The sequence below is a fragment of the Pseudonaja textilis genome, chromosome 1, assembly GCF_049901715.1.
Source record: "Pseudonaja textilis isolate UNSWEBS1 chromosome 1, rPseTex1.2, whole genome shotgun sequence".
NCBI classification, from domain to species: domain Eukaryota; kingdom Metazoa; phylum Chordata; class Lepidosauria; order Squamata; family Elapidae; genus Pseudonaja; species Pseudonaja textilis.
In genome coordinates, this window is record NC_141990.1 from 325,678,413 (window position 1) to 325,695,117 (window position 16,705).

The window sequence follows — 16,705 nt, forward strand, 5'->3', positions numbered from 1 at the left end:
CTCTCACCCAAATTTCTCTTCTCCCCTTGGCAGAGATTGATTTAAAGGGCTTTATTTAATAAAGGGCATGGGTAGGATTCCCAGTGCTTGATTTAGGAGGAAGACCTGTTGTGTGTGCAACTAGTCCTCAACATACAAATAGTGATTGTTCGAAGTTCTGACATAGCAATAGCAGTAGCACTTAGACTTATTGTGATGACCCAGGCCGTGACACAAAAATAACAAAGTCACAAAAGTAGAATACATTCCCTTTAATGTCTCCAACTTGGCCCCAATGCCCAATTATCCTCGGCTGGATATCAGACTCTTCAAAAAACAGTCTACGAAGGGAAAAAATGCAGTCCGAACCCAAAGTAAAGATAATTAGAAATAAAAAAACCAACACAAACCACACTGAAGTAATTAACACAGCAGGTCAGGGTGATAAATTGCAAACTTTCAAAGGATAACGCAGCAACCACAGTTAGGAGGATGCCAAAACCCAGATAAGCCTTGACCAAGATAATGCACGCTTTGCTTCCAGCAAGGAGCTGTTATGCAAACGCCCTACTTATATCCTGTTCTCCCAGCTGCAACTATTGAAAGGGATCAGGGCCGTTTTCTCTTTTTCTTTTCCATGCATAGGATGGGGGGGCCCCAGCAGGCATTGCTTCTGGGTGCTGGCGCGCACAAACAAGTGCACGAGCACAATTATCGGCACGGGAGCCGAAAAAGGTTTGCCACTGCTGACCTAACAGATTCCTACCAGACATTCTCCCTTGTGCTGCCTTAATGGATGAAGGCCTAAAGCAAGGGTCCCCAAACTTGGCAACTTTAAGACTTGTGGACTTCAACTCCCAGAATTCTTCCTCCAGTCATATTAGCTCGGAAGTTCTGGGAGTTGAAGTCCACAAGTCTTAAAGTTGCCAAGTTTGGAGACTTCTGACGAAAAGGAACATTTGCAATCTGACAGCTGTCCATTCTAAATCCCTCATAGCCAGAAATAAACTAGAATGAAAAAATGGGATACAGAAGGGATGGGACAATTCTCCGGTCAACTTTCTTCTTGCAAAACAAGTCACAGTAAAGAAGTGGATGGTCAAAAAAGAACTACATAACCTGTAGTGTGTTAGGTGGCGTCGATGAATAGGTTTCTATATATCTTTTTATAAATGGGATGGGGAAATCTCAAAAGTACATGTGTGTCTCCTCTGTTTTGGAAACTGTGTAGAACATGGGTGTCAAACTAGATTTCATTGAGGCTTGTGTTTGACCTGGGGGGGGTTGGGGGCATGGCCAGGCAGAGTGGCCAACTCAACGTCACTTGTCGAGGCTCTGTTTTCAGCCGCAACAGCCTCCTGCAGCCCTCTGCCAGCGAAAATGGAGCCTGGGGAGGCCACACCAGGAGTGGTATCCAGCAGGTTCTGACCGGTTCTGGAGAACCAGTAGCAGAAATTTTGAGTAGTTCGGAGAACCAGCAAATACCACTTTGGACTGGCTCCGCCCCCATCTATTCTCTGCCTCCCATTGAGTCCCAGCTGATTGGCTGGGTCTCCTTTGGTTGCCCTGCACAGGAGAACGGAGCTGGAAAGCAGGTTAGTGGGGTGGGGAGGGAATGGGATTTTGCAGTATCCTTCCCCTGCCACACCCACCAAGCCACACCCACAGATCCAGTAGTAAAAATTTTTTGAATCCTACCACTGGGCCACACCCAAGCTTCGTTTTTGCTGGCAAAGGCACCACTGTTTCCAGAGTGGCCCCGCAGGCCACATCTAAACACTCTGAGGGCTGGATTCGGCCTGTGAGCCTTGAATTTGTCACCCCGGCGTAGCACTTAGAAAGGTTTCCTTAAATTTACATTACAGGTAGTCATCGATTTACAACTGTCTTTTTAGTGACCACACTGCACTGAAAAATGTGACTTATGACTGTTTTTCACTTGTGACCATTGTAGCCTTCCCAGAGTCAGACACTTGGCAACTGACTCATGTTTATGACAGTTGCAGTGTCCCTGGGTCATTGTGATCCACTTTTGCGACCTCCTGACCAGCAAAACCAAAGAGGAAGACTTAACCATGTTCCCAGTATAACAGCTGCTGTGATTCACTTAACAACTGTGACATGAAAGGTCGTAAAACGGGCCAAAACTCACTCAACAAATGTCTTGCCTAGCAACAGCAATGTTGGGTTCAATTGTGGTTGTAAGTTGAGGACTACCTATATGGTTTTAGTGTATTTTTTTTCTTTTGTTTTTAATTGTTACCACCCAGACATCCATTTGGGTTACTGTGCAAATTTAATAAATTAATATTTGTCAGAGTATATTCATGAACTGGAATAGAGCATGGTAACAAGGTCAGCCAATGAATAGGCATAGCAACTAAGTCAGCCAATGCGAACTGTTTGGAAACTGAAACTAAAAGTAGCATAGGTGTGGCTCTATATTAAGCTCTGCAGCTATGCTGAGCTCTGAGTCTGTCTATTGAAAATGAAACTGCTTCTCTCCTCTGCTGTGTATAATGCTTACTACTGAAGTTACTTGCAACATGTTTCTGTCTGAGTTTGCTCCAGGGGTGGGATTCTACCAGTTCTCACCTATTCGCTAGAACCGGTTGTTAACATTCTAAGCAGTTTGGAGAACCGGTTGTTAGAAGAAATTCCTGGCCTAATCCTGTCAGGAAGGCAGGAAGGAAACATTCTGGTGTTGCTTACAGAAACTGCCTCTCTGTTAACCCTTGTTACATTCTTGGCAGGACTAGACTTCCTGTCTCAGGAACTTCTCTGGAGTTTTCTTTCCCTCCTTTGCTGGTATTTTGCTTGTGTGGAGTGACCATTCAACGTTACAATGACACTGAAAAAAGTCACTTATGACCATTTTTCACACTTACAACTATTGCAGCATCCCCACTGTCACGAGAGGCCAGGCGAGGAGATGCATGCCTCAATGTGAGTGATGTTGAGTTGGCCACACCCAGCCAATCACATTAACACCAAGCCATGCCCACCAACTAAGCCACACCCACAGAACCTGTTAAAAAAATTTAATCCTACCCCTGGTTTGGAGAAATCTACAACTTTCTAAAATCTACTTATTATGTTTATAAAGATGTTAAATGAAACATTGGCCATCAGCGTTTATTTTTCTGGCACTGAATTAACGCAGCAAAACTCTGAATAATATTGTGCTTTTTTTAAGGAAAAAAAAACAGACCAGAGGATTAACAGTACAAATAAACAGCAGGAAGAGGCAGTTGAAAAATGGGGCAGTTGAAACGGATCAGTCAGATTGATTTTTTTTTTTAAATGTCATATTCTGAAAAATGAATTTTATTTCCTTTTATTTCTCTCCTCTCCTTCTTCTCCTCAGGAGCCTCAGTTCTCTTCCTAGCCAGCTTCTGAGCTTGGTATGGATAATGGTAGAGCGGTGGAAGCTCAAGTAGGCTTAAAACAGAAAGATGCGGAGGTCAGAGTCCATGGACGTATTCTTCCAGAGGTGAGCAGTTTGTGTCTTGCTGTGTCATAACTGTACTGGCCATGAAGCAAGTCAGTACAGGTAATCCTCAACTTACAACAATTCCATTCGAAGTTACAACAGCACTGAAAACATGACTTAAAATGTCCTTCACGCCTACGGTCATTGCAGCATCCCCATGAGTGTGCGATCAACATTCAGATGCTTGGCAATTGACTCGTGTTTATGATGGTTGCGGTGTCTCGAGGTCATGGGATCACCTCCTGCGACCACCTGACAAACAAAGTCAATGGGGAAGCCAGATTCACTTAGCTGTGATGACCCTGGGCATGGCACAAAAGCAACAAAGTCACAAAAGGAGGTAGAGTCCCTTTAATTCCTCCAACTTGGCACCCAATGTCCAATTATCATCGAAAGAAAAAACTCTCCCAAGAACAGTTTTTAAAGGGAAGAAAGTCAGTCCGAACCCAAAGTACATCTAAATTATAAATAAAAATCAACACAAACCATGCTGTAGCAACTAACAAGTCAGGGCAGGATAAGGAATTGCAGACTTCAAAAGATAACGAAACACACACAGTTGGGAGGACACCAGAACTCAGAGAAGACTTGACAAGCCAAAATAATTCACGCTTTGCTTCCAGCAAAGAGCTGTGCGCAAACACCTTCTTTATCCTGCTTTCCCAGCTGCAGCTAATGAAGGTAATCAGGGCCCTTTTCTCCCCTGTAACCCACGTTGCTCCCTTATCCGTTCCTCCCTGCGTGCCCTAGGATGAAGAGGGAGTGGGCCTGTGCCTTCCTCTGAATGCCCAGCCGGACTGTGCCCTTCCCCAGTTTCCTCCACAGCGACCGGAGCCACACTCCCACTCCCTGTCAGCTGTTCCACCTCTACCTCAGAGTCAGATTCCAACAGGGGCATGACACGTAGCAATCGGGTTAGTAACTCAACAACTGCAGTGATTCCCTTAACAACGGTGAGAAGAAAAGTAGGGTAAAACTCACTTAACAAATGTCTCACTTAGCAACATAAATTTGCGGCTCAGTTGTGATCGTAAGTTCAAGGATTACTTGTAAAAGTCAAATGAGCAACAAGCTTAAAAGCAGCAGCAAAATAACATTTTTTAAAAAAGTCGGTATTTGCCATTACTGAAAAGGCTTTGGAAATTCAGTGTTGATGTCCAAAGCATTGCAACATGGAAAATGGCTCCTGAACAAAGAGATAGAAGCCAATGCAATGTACAGGTAGCTCTTGATATACGACCACAATTGAGCCCAAAATTTCAGTTGCTCAGTAATACATTTGTTAAGTAAGTTTTGCCCCATTTTATTGCCTTTCTTGCCACAGATGTTAAGTGAATCACTGCAGTGGATAAGTTAGTAACACGGTTGTTAAGTGAATCTGGCTTTCCCCATTGATGTTGCTTGTTAGAAGGTTATAAAATGTGAACACTTGTCAGCTTTGGAAGCCATCTTGAGATTCGATGCCCCCACGCTGCCACAAGCCTGAGAAAGTGGGGAGGGGGGGATTCAATGGAGTATCTCTTAAGTAGACAAAATGATGGCTTATTGTACCCTATGACTATCATTAAGTGTTGGACTTTATGATTCTTGACAAATGTTATCTTTTCTTTTATGTACACTGACAGCTTATTCACCGAAGACAAATTCCTTGTGTGTCCAATCACACTTGGGCAATAAAGAATTCTACTCTACTCTACTCTATTCTATAAGACTCTTTTGTTAGTTCAAGGTCATTGAGTATGGCGCAAAATGAAATAAGAATCTTATTTTAGGACGGATCGTGATTGGGCCATGTAATGGATGGATTTTGGCCAAGGTGGGCGGATGGATTTGTTGTTTTGAATATTGCAAGGAAGCCCGAAACTTTCAGATTTGGGATTCCGCAGATGGGCCAGTTACTATCTAAATAAAGCAATCTTTAAGAGATGTCTGTCTCAGAGTTATGGGCTGGAAAGGAGGGTTGCTGGAACGTTGACTAACACCGGACTCAGGCACACTGCAAAACCATCATAAATATGAACCAGTTACCAAGTATCTAAATTTTTATCATGTGGTCCATAGGGATGCTTCACTGGTCCTAAGTACAAAAAAGAAACAGTCATAAGTGGCTTTTTTCAGTGCCATTGTAACTTTGAATGGTCATTAAATGAACTGTTGTAAGTTGAGGACTACCTGTATGTCATCATCTCTTGTTCCTCTCTTGTGGTTTGAATCCTGGGAGTACAAGTTTCAGTGTCCGACTCTTACTCTATATCAGGGATCTCCAACCTTGGCAACTTGAAGATTTGTGGATTTCAACTCCTAGAATTCCCCAGCCAACATGGCTGACTAAGGAATTCTGGGAGTTGAAGTCCAGAAGCCTTAAAGTTGCCAAGGTTGGAGACCTCTGGTCTACATGAATGAGTCTCTGAGTTTGCTCTGTTTTTTGTTTTGTTTTGTGCATCCCAAATGCTGCTGAAGACCCAGACTCGGGTCAGTTGAAGACTTACTGGCTGCATTCATGTCACATGCAGAGCTTGTTTGGGTTATACCCTTGATTAGGTATTTTGTGACTTAGCATGCTAAGCAAACCCTGCCTGTGTCATTGTAATTCATTAATCCAGTGGAAAGTCTTTGTGTAAACGATTAAGTATTCCCGTTAGAAAATATTGTGCAAAGTTCTGCTACCAGCTTAAAAGTAAAGGAAGCTTATCACTGACTTCCAGTAAAAAAGAACATGTCTACCATTGCTTACGAGAGAGAAAGCCCTTGCTGCTATTTTTCTGTTGCATGATTCAGTCTCTTAACATGTTCTGATTTTTTCGGTTCCAGAGTGCTGAAGAGAAGAAAAGTGTGATCAACTCCCTGGTGTCTGGGGCATTGGCTGGTGCTGTGGCCAAAACAGCCGTGGCACCGTTGGACAGGACGAAAATAATTTTCCAAGGTACACATGAGATTAAGAGGGATCTTCATATCTTTCTCAGTTACGGGAGCAATTCTAGTTTCCTTTAAATCAGTGTTTTTCAAATTCGACAATGTTAAGATGTGTGGACTTCCACTCCCAGAATCCTTGGTGGTAGCCTGGCAGTTGAGGAATTCTGGGATTTAAAATCTGTAGATCTGCATGGTCCCCAAATTTGAACAAACAACTGCATTTATTCCTGGCTTGTCATTGCTCTAACCAGCTTGGAAGCCAGATTTGACTGCTGCCTTTAGGGATTTGAAGAATGTCCTCTTAAGACTAAATATTCTCACTTCCTTCCCACTTTATTTGCAGGACTTGGTTTTTGATCTCTTCTATCCTCTCAGTCTGTTCTAGTTGTCTGACTCCTCCTTAAAATATGGAAACCAGGGTTGGACCTACAGTTTGAGGTGGGATTCTGATTAATGTAGAATAGAGACAAATTTGAGTTCCTCCTGTCGACATTCATAAACTCCCAGAATTCCCAAGCTACCGTGACTGGAGGAGGAATTCTGGGAGTTGAAGTCCACAAGTCTTAAAGCTGTCAAGTTTGAAGACACCTGCTGCAGGCTAATGTGGACCTGTTGAGGCATTAGATGCCAATTCACAAAGGCACCCAAAATGGTTCTCTTCCTTGATTGGGGTGTTCCAAACCAAATGTAAAATATGCTGATTTGTGGCATGGATTAGTCTGCCCATAGGTTTCTTAGCTGCAGTGCTGATGTGTGCATGACTTATTCTTTTCGTTCTGTTTTCAGTGTCGTCGAATAGATTTTCTGCTAAGGTAAGGTGAAACATCCTTCTCTTTTCTAAGGTTCATTGCAGATTGAGCAGTTGGGAAGGATTAAATCTCACTGAATTGCTTCCATGGGTAGCTGGCTCTCAGCTTAAAACCCCTCTCCTCTGCCCCTCCTTCTAGCCTCTTAAGAGACAGTGGAAATTAGTCAAAACAGTGCTACTTTAAAATGGTAGGCACATGTATGTGCCATGGTGGTGCAGTGGTGAGAATGCACTCTTGCAGGCTACTTCTGCTGACTTGCTGATTGCCAGTAGTCAGTTCAAGTCTGACCAGCTCAAGGTTGACTCAGCCTTCCGCCCTTCCGAGGTGGGTAAAATGAGGACCCAGATTGTTGGGGGCAAGAGGCTGACTCTGTAAACTGCTTAGAGAGGGCTGTTAAAGCACTATAAAGTGGTATATAAGTCTAAGTACTATTGCTATTGCTAAGGAAAGGATTAGGGGGAGAAAAGCCATGGTGGCGCAGTGGTTAGAATGCAGGCAAATTCTGCCGACTGCCAACAGTTCGATTCTCACCGGCTGAAGGTTGACTCAGCCAGGGCTGCAGTAGAAGATAAGTATTAGAGTTGAAAATGGGTGGTTTCTAAATGCTGCGCGCGCTCACTAAACCATTTGTTACACCGGTTGAGTTTCACCACTGGTCACACCTAATGCAGCTCCTCCTCTGTCTAGGAGGCCTACCGGCTGATCTATCGTACCTACCTCAGTGAAGGCTTCTTCAGCCTATGGCGAGGCAACTCGGCCACCATGGTTCGGGTAATCCCTTACGCTGCCATCCAGTTCTGCGCACATGAGGAATATAAGCAGCTTTTGGGCAGCTACTATGGCTTCCAGGGAAAGTAAGTTGCTGTGGAGCCTGTCTCCTGAAAGGCCTTGGCCCGAGCATGTGGGAAGACGTTGTCAGGGGCAAGAAGTCAGGAACCAGACCAGAGTTCAGGTTTACTCCATGTTACCCATACACAAGAATCTGAACTACTCACAGGCAAGGCAAATTTGTGCCAGATAACCATCATCAGACTTCAAAGGGGGCTGGACTTAGGTCTTTGTGGTTTATAAATTGTGATTCATTGCTTAGCCTGATGCATGAATCCTGCCAACTGTACTTTTTGTAGCAATGGAACACAGCCAGAGTTTTGGAATGAGCAATGTTCAGTTTGGAAGCTTTTTTGCCCAGTCTCAGTGGTATTTAGGAGCCAACAACCAAAGAAATTCTCCTTTTCAAATATTACTTCTTTTGTTTCAGGGCGCTCACCCCTCTGCCTAGATTCATCGCAGGCTCTATGGCAGGGATCACAGCTGCCATGTTGACGTATCCCCTGGACCTGGTCCGTGCCCGTATGGCAGTAACGCCGAAGGAAATGTAAGTAGTGAGGAAAGGACGTGAGGTGTATTCTTTAACTATTATTGTTCCTGAAAACCTGCATAGTGAAAGGTTGGAGCACAAACCTTCATCCAAATGAAGACTTGCTTTGATCACTTCCAAAGCCAAGAAAGTTTCGCCAGTTATGACCAAAAGAGATCGTTTCTTCCGCAAGGCGTCCTTCCACTCCAAGACTGTAATTGGTTCGATAATTCACTCATCCATAAAATGGTTTGTTTGTTCATGGTTTACTTGGTGAACCCTTCAAATATCTTAGGGATGTACTAATCACAATGACAAAAATATATATTGACAAGACTGTAGTGGAATGTAGTCTGGATTCCCAGGAGGGAGGGATAAGGGTGGTTTACCACATTCCCCCATTGCAGTCCTCTTGTACACACAAAAGATTCAGCCTACCCTAATAAAAACCAAGATGACAAACATAGCCAGCCGGCCAACACATTTAAATTCCCCACCCTTAGGAGATTCCTTAAAAATATATCCTGCAACTGGGAGAGCCATAAATCTTTAAGACTTTATCATCCGTCCCATTGGCGTAGGCAGCAAAACAAACAAACAAACTCCTGGGACATTGTTTTACCAAGAGTATAACTTTACTGATAGATCCATATAGGCACAGTAGAAAGCAAAGCCAGCTCTGACTTTTAGTGAGAAAAACCGCATAGATAAAATCCCCCTTTCTCCCCCTGGGCCGCCCATTGTCCAGTGTGTCCACCAAGCCAGTGCCACCTCTTTGTTTTGGGAAACAGTCTGCTCGGCTGAAAAATCTCTCATCCTTCGACCTTGAATTGTCGAGATTGTCCTAGGCCACAGGCGGTGCACATGGATTCCTTAACTCCTTCCCAGCCACCCATACATTCCAACCATTCCTCCCCACCCCCTGGTTTCTGTTGTCTGTCTGTGAGCGAAAGTGCAGAGCGCGTCGGCCTTGACATTTCCCCTGCGAGCTTCTTTCTAACTTTTATCTGATGTTGTCAGGATTCTAGTCCATAAGGCAACTTTATTCCATTTTTCCTTGGCAGGTACAGCAACATCATTCACGTATTTATGCGGATATCTCACGAGGAAGGATTGAAGACCTTGTATAGGGGCTTCTCACCTACCATCTTGGGGGTGATCCCTTATGCTGGATTGAGCTTCTTCACTTATGAGACACTGAAGAAGCTGCACGCAGGTAAGGACCATCAAGCCAATATGAACATATTGCAGGTAGCCCTCAACTTGTTTGTTTGGTGTCCATTCAAAATTAACAAGAGCATTAGAAAAAGAAATGACTTACAACCGGCCCTTGCACTTATGACCATCACAGTATTCCCATAAACACATGATTATCATTCAGACGCAACTGGCATGTATTTACAGTGGTTGCAACATCCTGGAGTCAAGGTGATGCCATTTGTGACCTTCCCAGCTGGCTTTCGACAAGCAAAGCAATGGGGGAAGCCAGATTCGCTTAACGACTGCGTGATTCAACAACCGCAATGATTTTCTTAATCACGGCGGAAAAAGTGGTAAAATTGAACATGACTCACTATCTAGCCTCAGAAATTCTGCTTCCAATTGTCATAAATTGGGGATGACCAAACTGACAAACAACTGATTTTGGACCAAGCATGTCATTTAAAGCAAACTTATTAACTTAAAGGAATTCTTAATGTTAGATGTGATCCGACTACAGTAATTTTATATGGGATTAGACCAAATCCACAGAAATGGAATTCTGTGAAAGGGAATCAGAAGGAACCAATCAGGGTGAAACTTTGTTACTGTGTTTCCCAGACAATAAGACCCTGTCTTATTATTTTTGCCACCCAAAAAGGCACCAGGTCTTATTTTCGGGGGATGTCATCCACTGACTATCCTCATTTGCACGCATCACCCACGGCCTCCTTTTCACTGTCAGAGGCCTTCAGGAACTACTTCTGTGGCCAGAAAGGTTTTCCTGAAGGCCTTTGCAGCTGATAAACAGAGCTCTGGATCGATCCATAGCTTTGTTATCAGTTACCTTCAGGAAAGCCTTGCCAGCAGCAGAATTCTGGGAGTTGAAGTCCACAAGTCTTAAAGTGGCCAAGGTTGGAGACCCCTGAGCTAGATGACTATAAAGGTAGAATAAATGAAAGAAATTTTGGAATAAAATAAGGATCTGGTTGCAAGAAATAGTTGGTTTAAAAATAGAACTTAAGCCTGAAATGTTCTTGCTAGGGATAACCAGAGGTGAATATAAGGACATTGAATATATAATAATACAGCAGCTAGAATAACGTATGCCTAAAGTTGGAAATTAGAGAGCAGCCCCATAGATGATATGATTATAAAGAAAATTATGGATTGTGCAGAAATGAATAAACTTACAATGGAAATGCAGGAGAAGGAAGAAAAAGAATATTATATAGTCTGGGGAAAATGGTATGTTTGGTTAGATAACAGGAATAAAAGATAATGCAAAATGTAAATGTAAATGATGTATGTGAGTAAATGAAAATGGAAAAGTCGATGCCACAACTTACTGCAAAAATTGTATATATGATTTGTTTTTTTAAAGGTGAAAAAATTGAATAAAAAGTATCTTAAAAAAGAAAGGTGGGATACAAACAAACATGTTCAGAATTTTGCAGCGTAAATTCAGCACCAGGAAAATAAACACAGATGGCTAATAGCTTCATTTAATGTCTTTATAAACATATTAAGTAAATTTTACAATACCAGTTGTAGATTTCTCCAACAGGGAGCAAACTCAAACAGAAGCAGACATGTTACAGGTTCAGAGCAAAGCAGCAACTCAACTCCAGCAGACAAGCAAGCTAGTTTTAATACAGACACAGAGCTTAATATAGAGCCACGCCTAGGCTACTTCTAGTTTCAATTTCCACGCAGTCCTCATTGGCTGACTTAATTGCTATGCCTAGTCATTGGCTGATCTTGTTACCATGCTCTGTTCCATTAATATACTCTGACAATACAAACATAAATAAATACAAGCATCCGTTTGTCGTCTTTCTAAGCACCTCCACCCTTCCTCCTTTTCTTCCTTTCTTTCTTCCTCTCTCCAGATCACAGCGGGAGGAGAGAACCCTACCCCTTGGAAAGGCTAGCGTTTGGGGCTTGTGCAGGCCTGATCGGGCAGTCGGCCTCTTACCCTCTGGACGTGGTCCGTCGGCGGATGCAGACCGCAGGGGCGCTGGGCTACTCCTACGGGTCCATCCTCCTCACCATGAGGGACATCGTTCGGGAAGAGGGGCTCGTCCGAGGCTTGTACAAAGGGCTCAGCATGAACTGGGTCAAGGGTCCCATCGCCGTGGGCATCAGTTTCACCACCTTTGACCTCATGCAGATTCTCCTCCGTAAATGGGAGCGCAGGGTGAATGTGCAGAGGTAACGCCAAACTTGCCGCCCGTGCGAGGGCTCCTTGTGGAGAGTGAGCGGCCACCACGGTGGCGCCAGTCGGTGCTGACGAACGAGGATGGACAAATCTTCCTTTTTTTTTTCTTTTAAAAAAAATCCCCATTCCCTGATCCCAGACGAGATTCTCACGGTAGATCTGAATGACCTCGGAGAATTTGGTTTCAGGCGCAACACAGATTCCTCTTTAACTGTGGCCTATCTCCTCTCCGGTTTCCAGATAATGAATGTGCAAAGAAAGAATAGTAGAAGTCAGTGCAGGATTTTCACTGTTTTTACGATGGGATCTACACATCCCTGAATTCTCCAAGTTAGGGGGAAAAAGGGGGTCGCTTTCACTGCTAGCCTCGTAACAGGAGGCAGCAGCGGATGTGGTTTTATCTGTGTCAAACGTTCCCTCCCCCCATTCTTCCCATTCTCCTTTTATTTTTATTTTTTCCCCCCCACAACTCTCCTCACATATCATTTACCTCTTGGAAGTGCAATGTCAGGTTGGGGTGGGAATATTTTACCATAGAGTTGACTTTAAAAAAAAAAAAAAGGACACTTCCTCTGGCATTTTTTGGGGTTGCTGGAAACCAGGAGGTCTTACATCAACAGTGGTTCACCTTGTTGCTTTCCAGAGCAGCATTTAAATAAAGGATTTTGTGTTTTGTTTTGTTTTTCAAAGAAAAGAAAAGAAAAAAAAGCAGCAACAACAGCTCCCAGATAGGTTTTTCCCTTTCCATTGGAGATGGTTCACTCTGGGGAAAAAACATTACCAGTGCACAGTGTTAACTGGAAACGCTTGCTGTCTTGATATGCTATCCATTTTCATTTCTTCAGTATTATCCATGTTATTTCCTCAGTAGGGAAAGGAACTTGAAAGGATTATGGCTCTTTTTCTGGCTCTTTTTCTCTGAACCCTCCGTGTGCTTCGTGTGTTTTTAAGAAATTTGCTTGCTTGAAATTGGAGGGAACACACCTGTTGGCAAAACCAGCAGCCTCATGTTGTAACCTCCTTCCTAAATAGTATCATTTCACTACTTATTTTTCCTTTTCCTCTTTTCCTTTGCTGTTGCTTGTCAGAGTGGAGAATACCATTGTGCCACGTTGGGCAAACTTGCTGTGGCAGCTTACGTATTTCCTGCATTTAGGTGTCTTTTGGACAGTTTTTTGCTGCTTTTTGCTCTTTTTCTCTTGCCTGTTTTCTGCTTTATCCAACTTTAAGGCCACTTCGGTTTGGGGTGGCGGGGATAGCAACGGATTACCCCGATACGATTCTCAAGTCCTTCCCTTCTGGCTAAACGCAAGGGTGGGGGGACTGTGGCCCTTTTATGACTTGTGGACTTCAACTCCCAGAATTCCTGAGCCAGCATGGCTCAGCTTAGGAATTCTGGGAGTTGAAGTCCGCCAGTCATAAAAGGGCCACAGTCCACCACCCCTGAGCTAAAGGAAGAAAGAAGGAATGGTGTGTGTGACAGGAAAAAAAAATGGGTCTGTGGCAAGGCTAAATAAAAGACACTTGGTTCTGAACTGACATTGATCCTTCCCCACATGCTGGAAACTTTGACTCTTGACATTTTGTGGGCCACAAATATTTTGTGGTGATCTACATGCACTACACCCCTCCACACACAGCATCCTAATTGTTCTGTATATGGCCCTAGAAATTCTACAACGTCGTCACTTGTTGATTCTTTGCAACGTCGGTAATCGAATTTGATTTCTGCAAAGGGGTTCAGAATCTTAACGGAAGCTTTTGTTATCGTAAAGCATTTTTCTGCGTTTGAGATTCTGTAAGCGTCCCCCACCCGACCCCCGGAAACCATATTTTTTTTAAAGAGGCAGACTCCAGAATGTGATGCGGAGGCGTTGTGCACACAAAACACGTTGACTGTGAAGGAAGATAGGTGAGCAGCCTCAAGGCTGCTAAGCTGCCAACGTGCACAAGTCAAATCACAAATCAATAAATGTGAAAGATGTCTCAAATTGAGACTTATGAATATAAAACTCAGCTCTTAGAAGAAGGCTTTTCTCCTCTTCCCCTGTCCACTGCTTCAGCTTGGTTGCCAATTTAGCTTGCTTTTTTTAAAACCTGCTTTATATACTTAGCATTGCACCACTTACCTTATGGCAGAGATCTCCAAACTTGGCAACTTTAAGACTTCTCCAGCCAGCTAGAGAATTCTGGGAGTTGAAGTCCACAAGTCTTAACGTTGTCAAGTTTGGGGATCCCTGCCTTATTGTCTTGCAGAGCCTCTTGGCCAGAAATGTTAGCCACTATCGCAAACATCCCCTGGTCATTGTAATCAAATCAAATTCATTGGGGTATATTGGACATTTAACTGGGGAAACCTGCTATAATGGGGATTAGTTACCTATTTGTGTGGGGCTAGTGTGGGTCTTCCTTGTTCCCCAACATCCGCTCAGCTGGAGCACTTTACCAAGGCAAGCTCAGCAGTGTGTTTTTCTCTCGTCTGCACATTCCTAAGGTCACAGTGTCTAGACCAGGGGGGGGTCTTCAAAACTTGGGAACTCTTTAAGACTTGTGGACTTCAACTCCCAGAATTCCCATGGCTGGCTAGGAATTCTGGGAGTTGAAGTCCACAAATCTTAAAACAGTTGCCAAGTTCAAAAATCCCTGGTCTGGAGCAGAGGTGGGGAACGAAGAAGGCCCCTTTATAGCTTCTGGACTTTCAACTCCCAGAATTCCTGAATTCTGCAAATTGAAGCTCACAAGTCATAAAAAGGCCATCATTCCCTACCCCTGGTCTAGAGTAGGTTTTTTTTTTTTTTCAAACCTGGCAACTTTAAAATGTGTGGACTCCCAGAATTCTCCAGCCAGCGTCCTGGAAGTCCATACATCTTTAAATCGCCAGGTTTGAAAAACACTGCTCTAGAGTAATAGTAGTTCAAGGGCAGGTTGGCCTCCCTTCCTTGGAGCCTAGCCAGGGTTTTCCTCGCTCTAATAATACTTTGAAAAGGTCAATACTAACCGGTCGCCCTAAATGGCACCTTTCCTGTCGCTGCCATCCTTCCTGTGCTGAGCAAGGTGATTTTTAGCAAATGTTCAATGCCGTTTTCCTAGGGTAACAGGTCAGTTAGTTCAGGGGTCTCCAACCGTGGCAACTTTTAAGACTTGTAGACTTCAACTCCCAGAGTTCCTCAGCCAGCTTTGCTGGCTGAGGAACTCTGGGAGTTGAAGTCTACAAGTCTTAAAGTTGCCACGGTTGGAGACCCCTGTGCTAGTTGACTAGTGTCTTTGCTGTATTTGAATGTGCCTTTGAAAGGTGTTGTGTGGGCCTCTTAAGCAGAACAGGAGTGCTCTTGTTGGGCACGGGGAGCTATTTTTTGACAAGTAAAACAGTGGGGAAACAGGATGCCTTTCCTCGCAGGGGTTTCTCCCTTTTCACCTTTACAGAGGTCTTCTCCAGGGGATTGTCTGGAGAAACCCCCTTCATTGTAGAAAATCCATGGTGTGTTCCAGGCGGGGCTGTTCCCCGTTGCTTTGTGCAAACAACAGTATATATGATTGCAAAGCCACAAGATGTTTCCCCGGTGAGGGTTGCGTGCCCACGAGCAGTGTTTCGAAGGAAAGTGAGCTAGCCACTAAAGTATTTGGCACCACCGCACAGCCAAGTATTACAAAGGTTGACTTTGGAGTGCTACTGAAGCCTTGGGGACAAAGGCGTTCTACGGCGTAACGCGTCCGTGCAGAACATTAAACACAACAGCCTCAGCTGAAGAGATGTTCTCTGCATTGTGGCTTTTTATCTGGCCAATGATACTTTTGTTTTATATAGATGTTTATAGTGACATAATTATAAAATCTGTGCCAAGGGGAGGAGGTATATTTAATAATAAAAAATGAATTATCCAGTTTGCGGTGTACGTTGTGTCTTTCTTTTGTCTAATTGTATAGAATTAGACGGCATCAGAGGTGGTATTTAGCAGGTTCTAACCAGTTCTTGAGAACCGGTAGCGGAAATTTTGAGTAGTTCGGAGAACCGGCAAATCCCACCTCTGACTGGCCCCGCCCCCATCTCTTCTCCACCTCCCGAGCCTCAGCTGATTGGCTGGGTCTTCTTTGGTTGCCCTGCGCAGGAGAACAGAGCTGGAAAGCAGGTTAGTGGGGTGGGGAGGGAAGGGGTTTTTTATCCTTCCCCTGCCACGCCCACCAAGCGACATCCACAGAACCAGTAGTAAAAAAATTTTGAATCCCACCACTGGGTGGCATTATTAATATAAGTATATCCCCAAACCTTTTTGATGAGCACAACTAGTAACAGAATAAGAGAACTGGAAGGGACCTTGGAGGTCTTCTAGTCCAACCCCCTGCTTAAGCAGGAAACCCTGTACCATTTCAGACAAATGGCTGTCGTATTATTTCCTGAAAAGCCTCCAGCAATGGAGCATTCACAACTTCTGGAGGCAAATCGTCCCAATGAATTGTTCTCACTGTTGGGAAATTTCTCCTGATTTCTAGGTTGGTTCCCATCCATTGCTTCTCGTTCTGCCTCTTGAAACTCTTCCTTCCCCAGAGGGGGATGTTACTCCAACCACTAATTCATAGCTGAACTGTTGAATCAGCTCCACACAATCTATTAAAGCTATAAATGCAGGTAATCCTCAACCTATGTCCATAACGGAGCCTGCCTATTGCGGTCATATATTGTGACAGTTGTAAAACAGATTGATCGGGTGACTGCCCGGATTTCGCTATTTTTTTTT

At 43.9% G+C, this 16,705-nt stretch overlaps 1 protein-coding gene across 3 annotated transcripts in view; it reads left to right on the top strand.

Annotated features, from left to right (window-relative positions):
• Nucleotides 1-12,076, top strand: part of SLC25A42 (solute carrier family 25 member 42) — a 45,760-nt gene extending 33,684 nt beyond the window's left edge. For all 3 annotated transcript variants that reach the window (XM_026699032.2, XM_087921054.1, XM_026699033.2), the window contains 7 exons: nt 3,347-3,472; nt 6,284-6,395; nt 7,172-7,197; nt 7,882-8,048; nt 8,453-8,569; nt 9,616-9,767; nt 11,644-12,076. In XM_026699032.2, the coding sequence (XP_026554817.1) occupies nt 3,386-3,472; nt 6,284-6,395; nt 7,172-7,197; nt 7,882-8,048; nt 8,453-8,569; nt 9,616-9,767; nt 11,644-11,969 (987 nt within the window). In that variant the 5' untranslated portion in view covers nt 3,347-3,385 and the 3' untranslated portion in view covers nt 11,970-12,076. The remainder of the gene's footprint in view (nt 1-3,346; nt 3,473-6,283; nt 6,396-7,171; nt 7,198-7,881; nt 8,049-8,452; nt 8,570-9,615; nt 9,768-11,643) is intronic.
• Nucleotides 12,077-16,705: the final 4,629 nt, after the last annotated feature.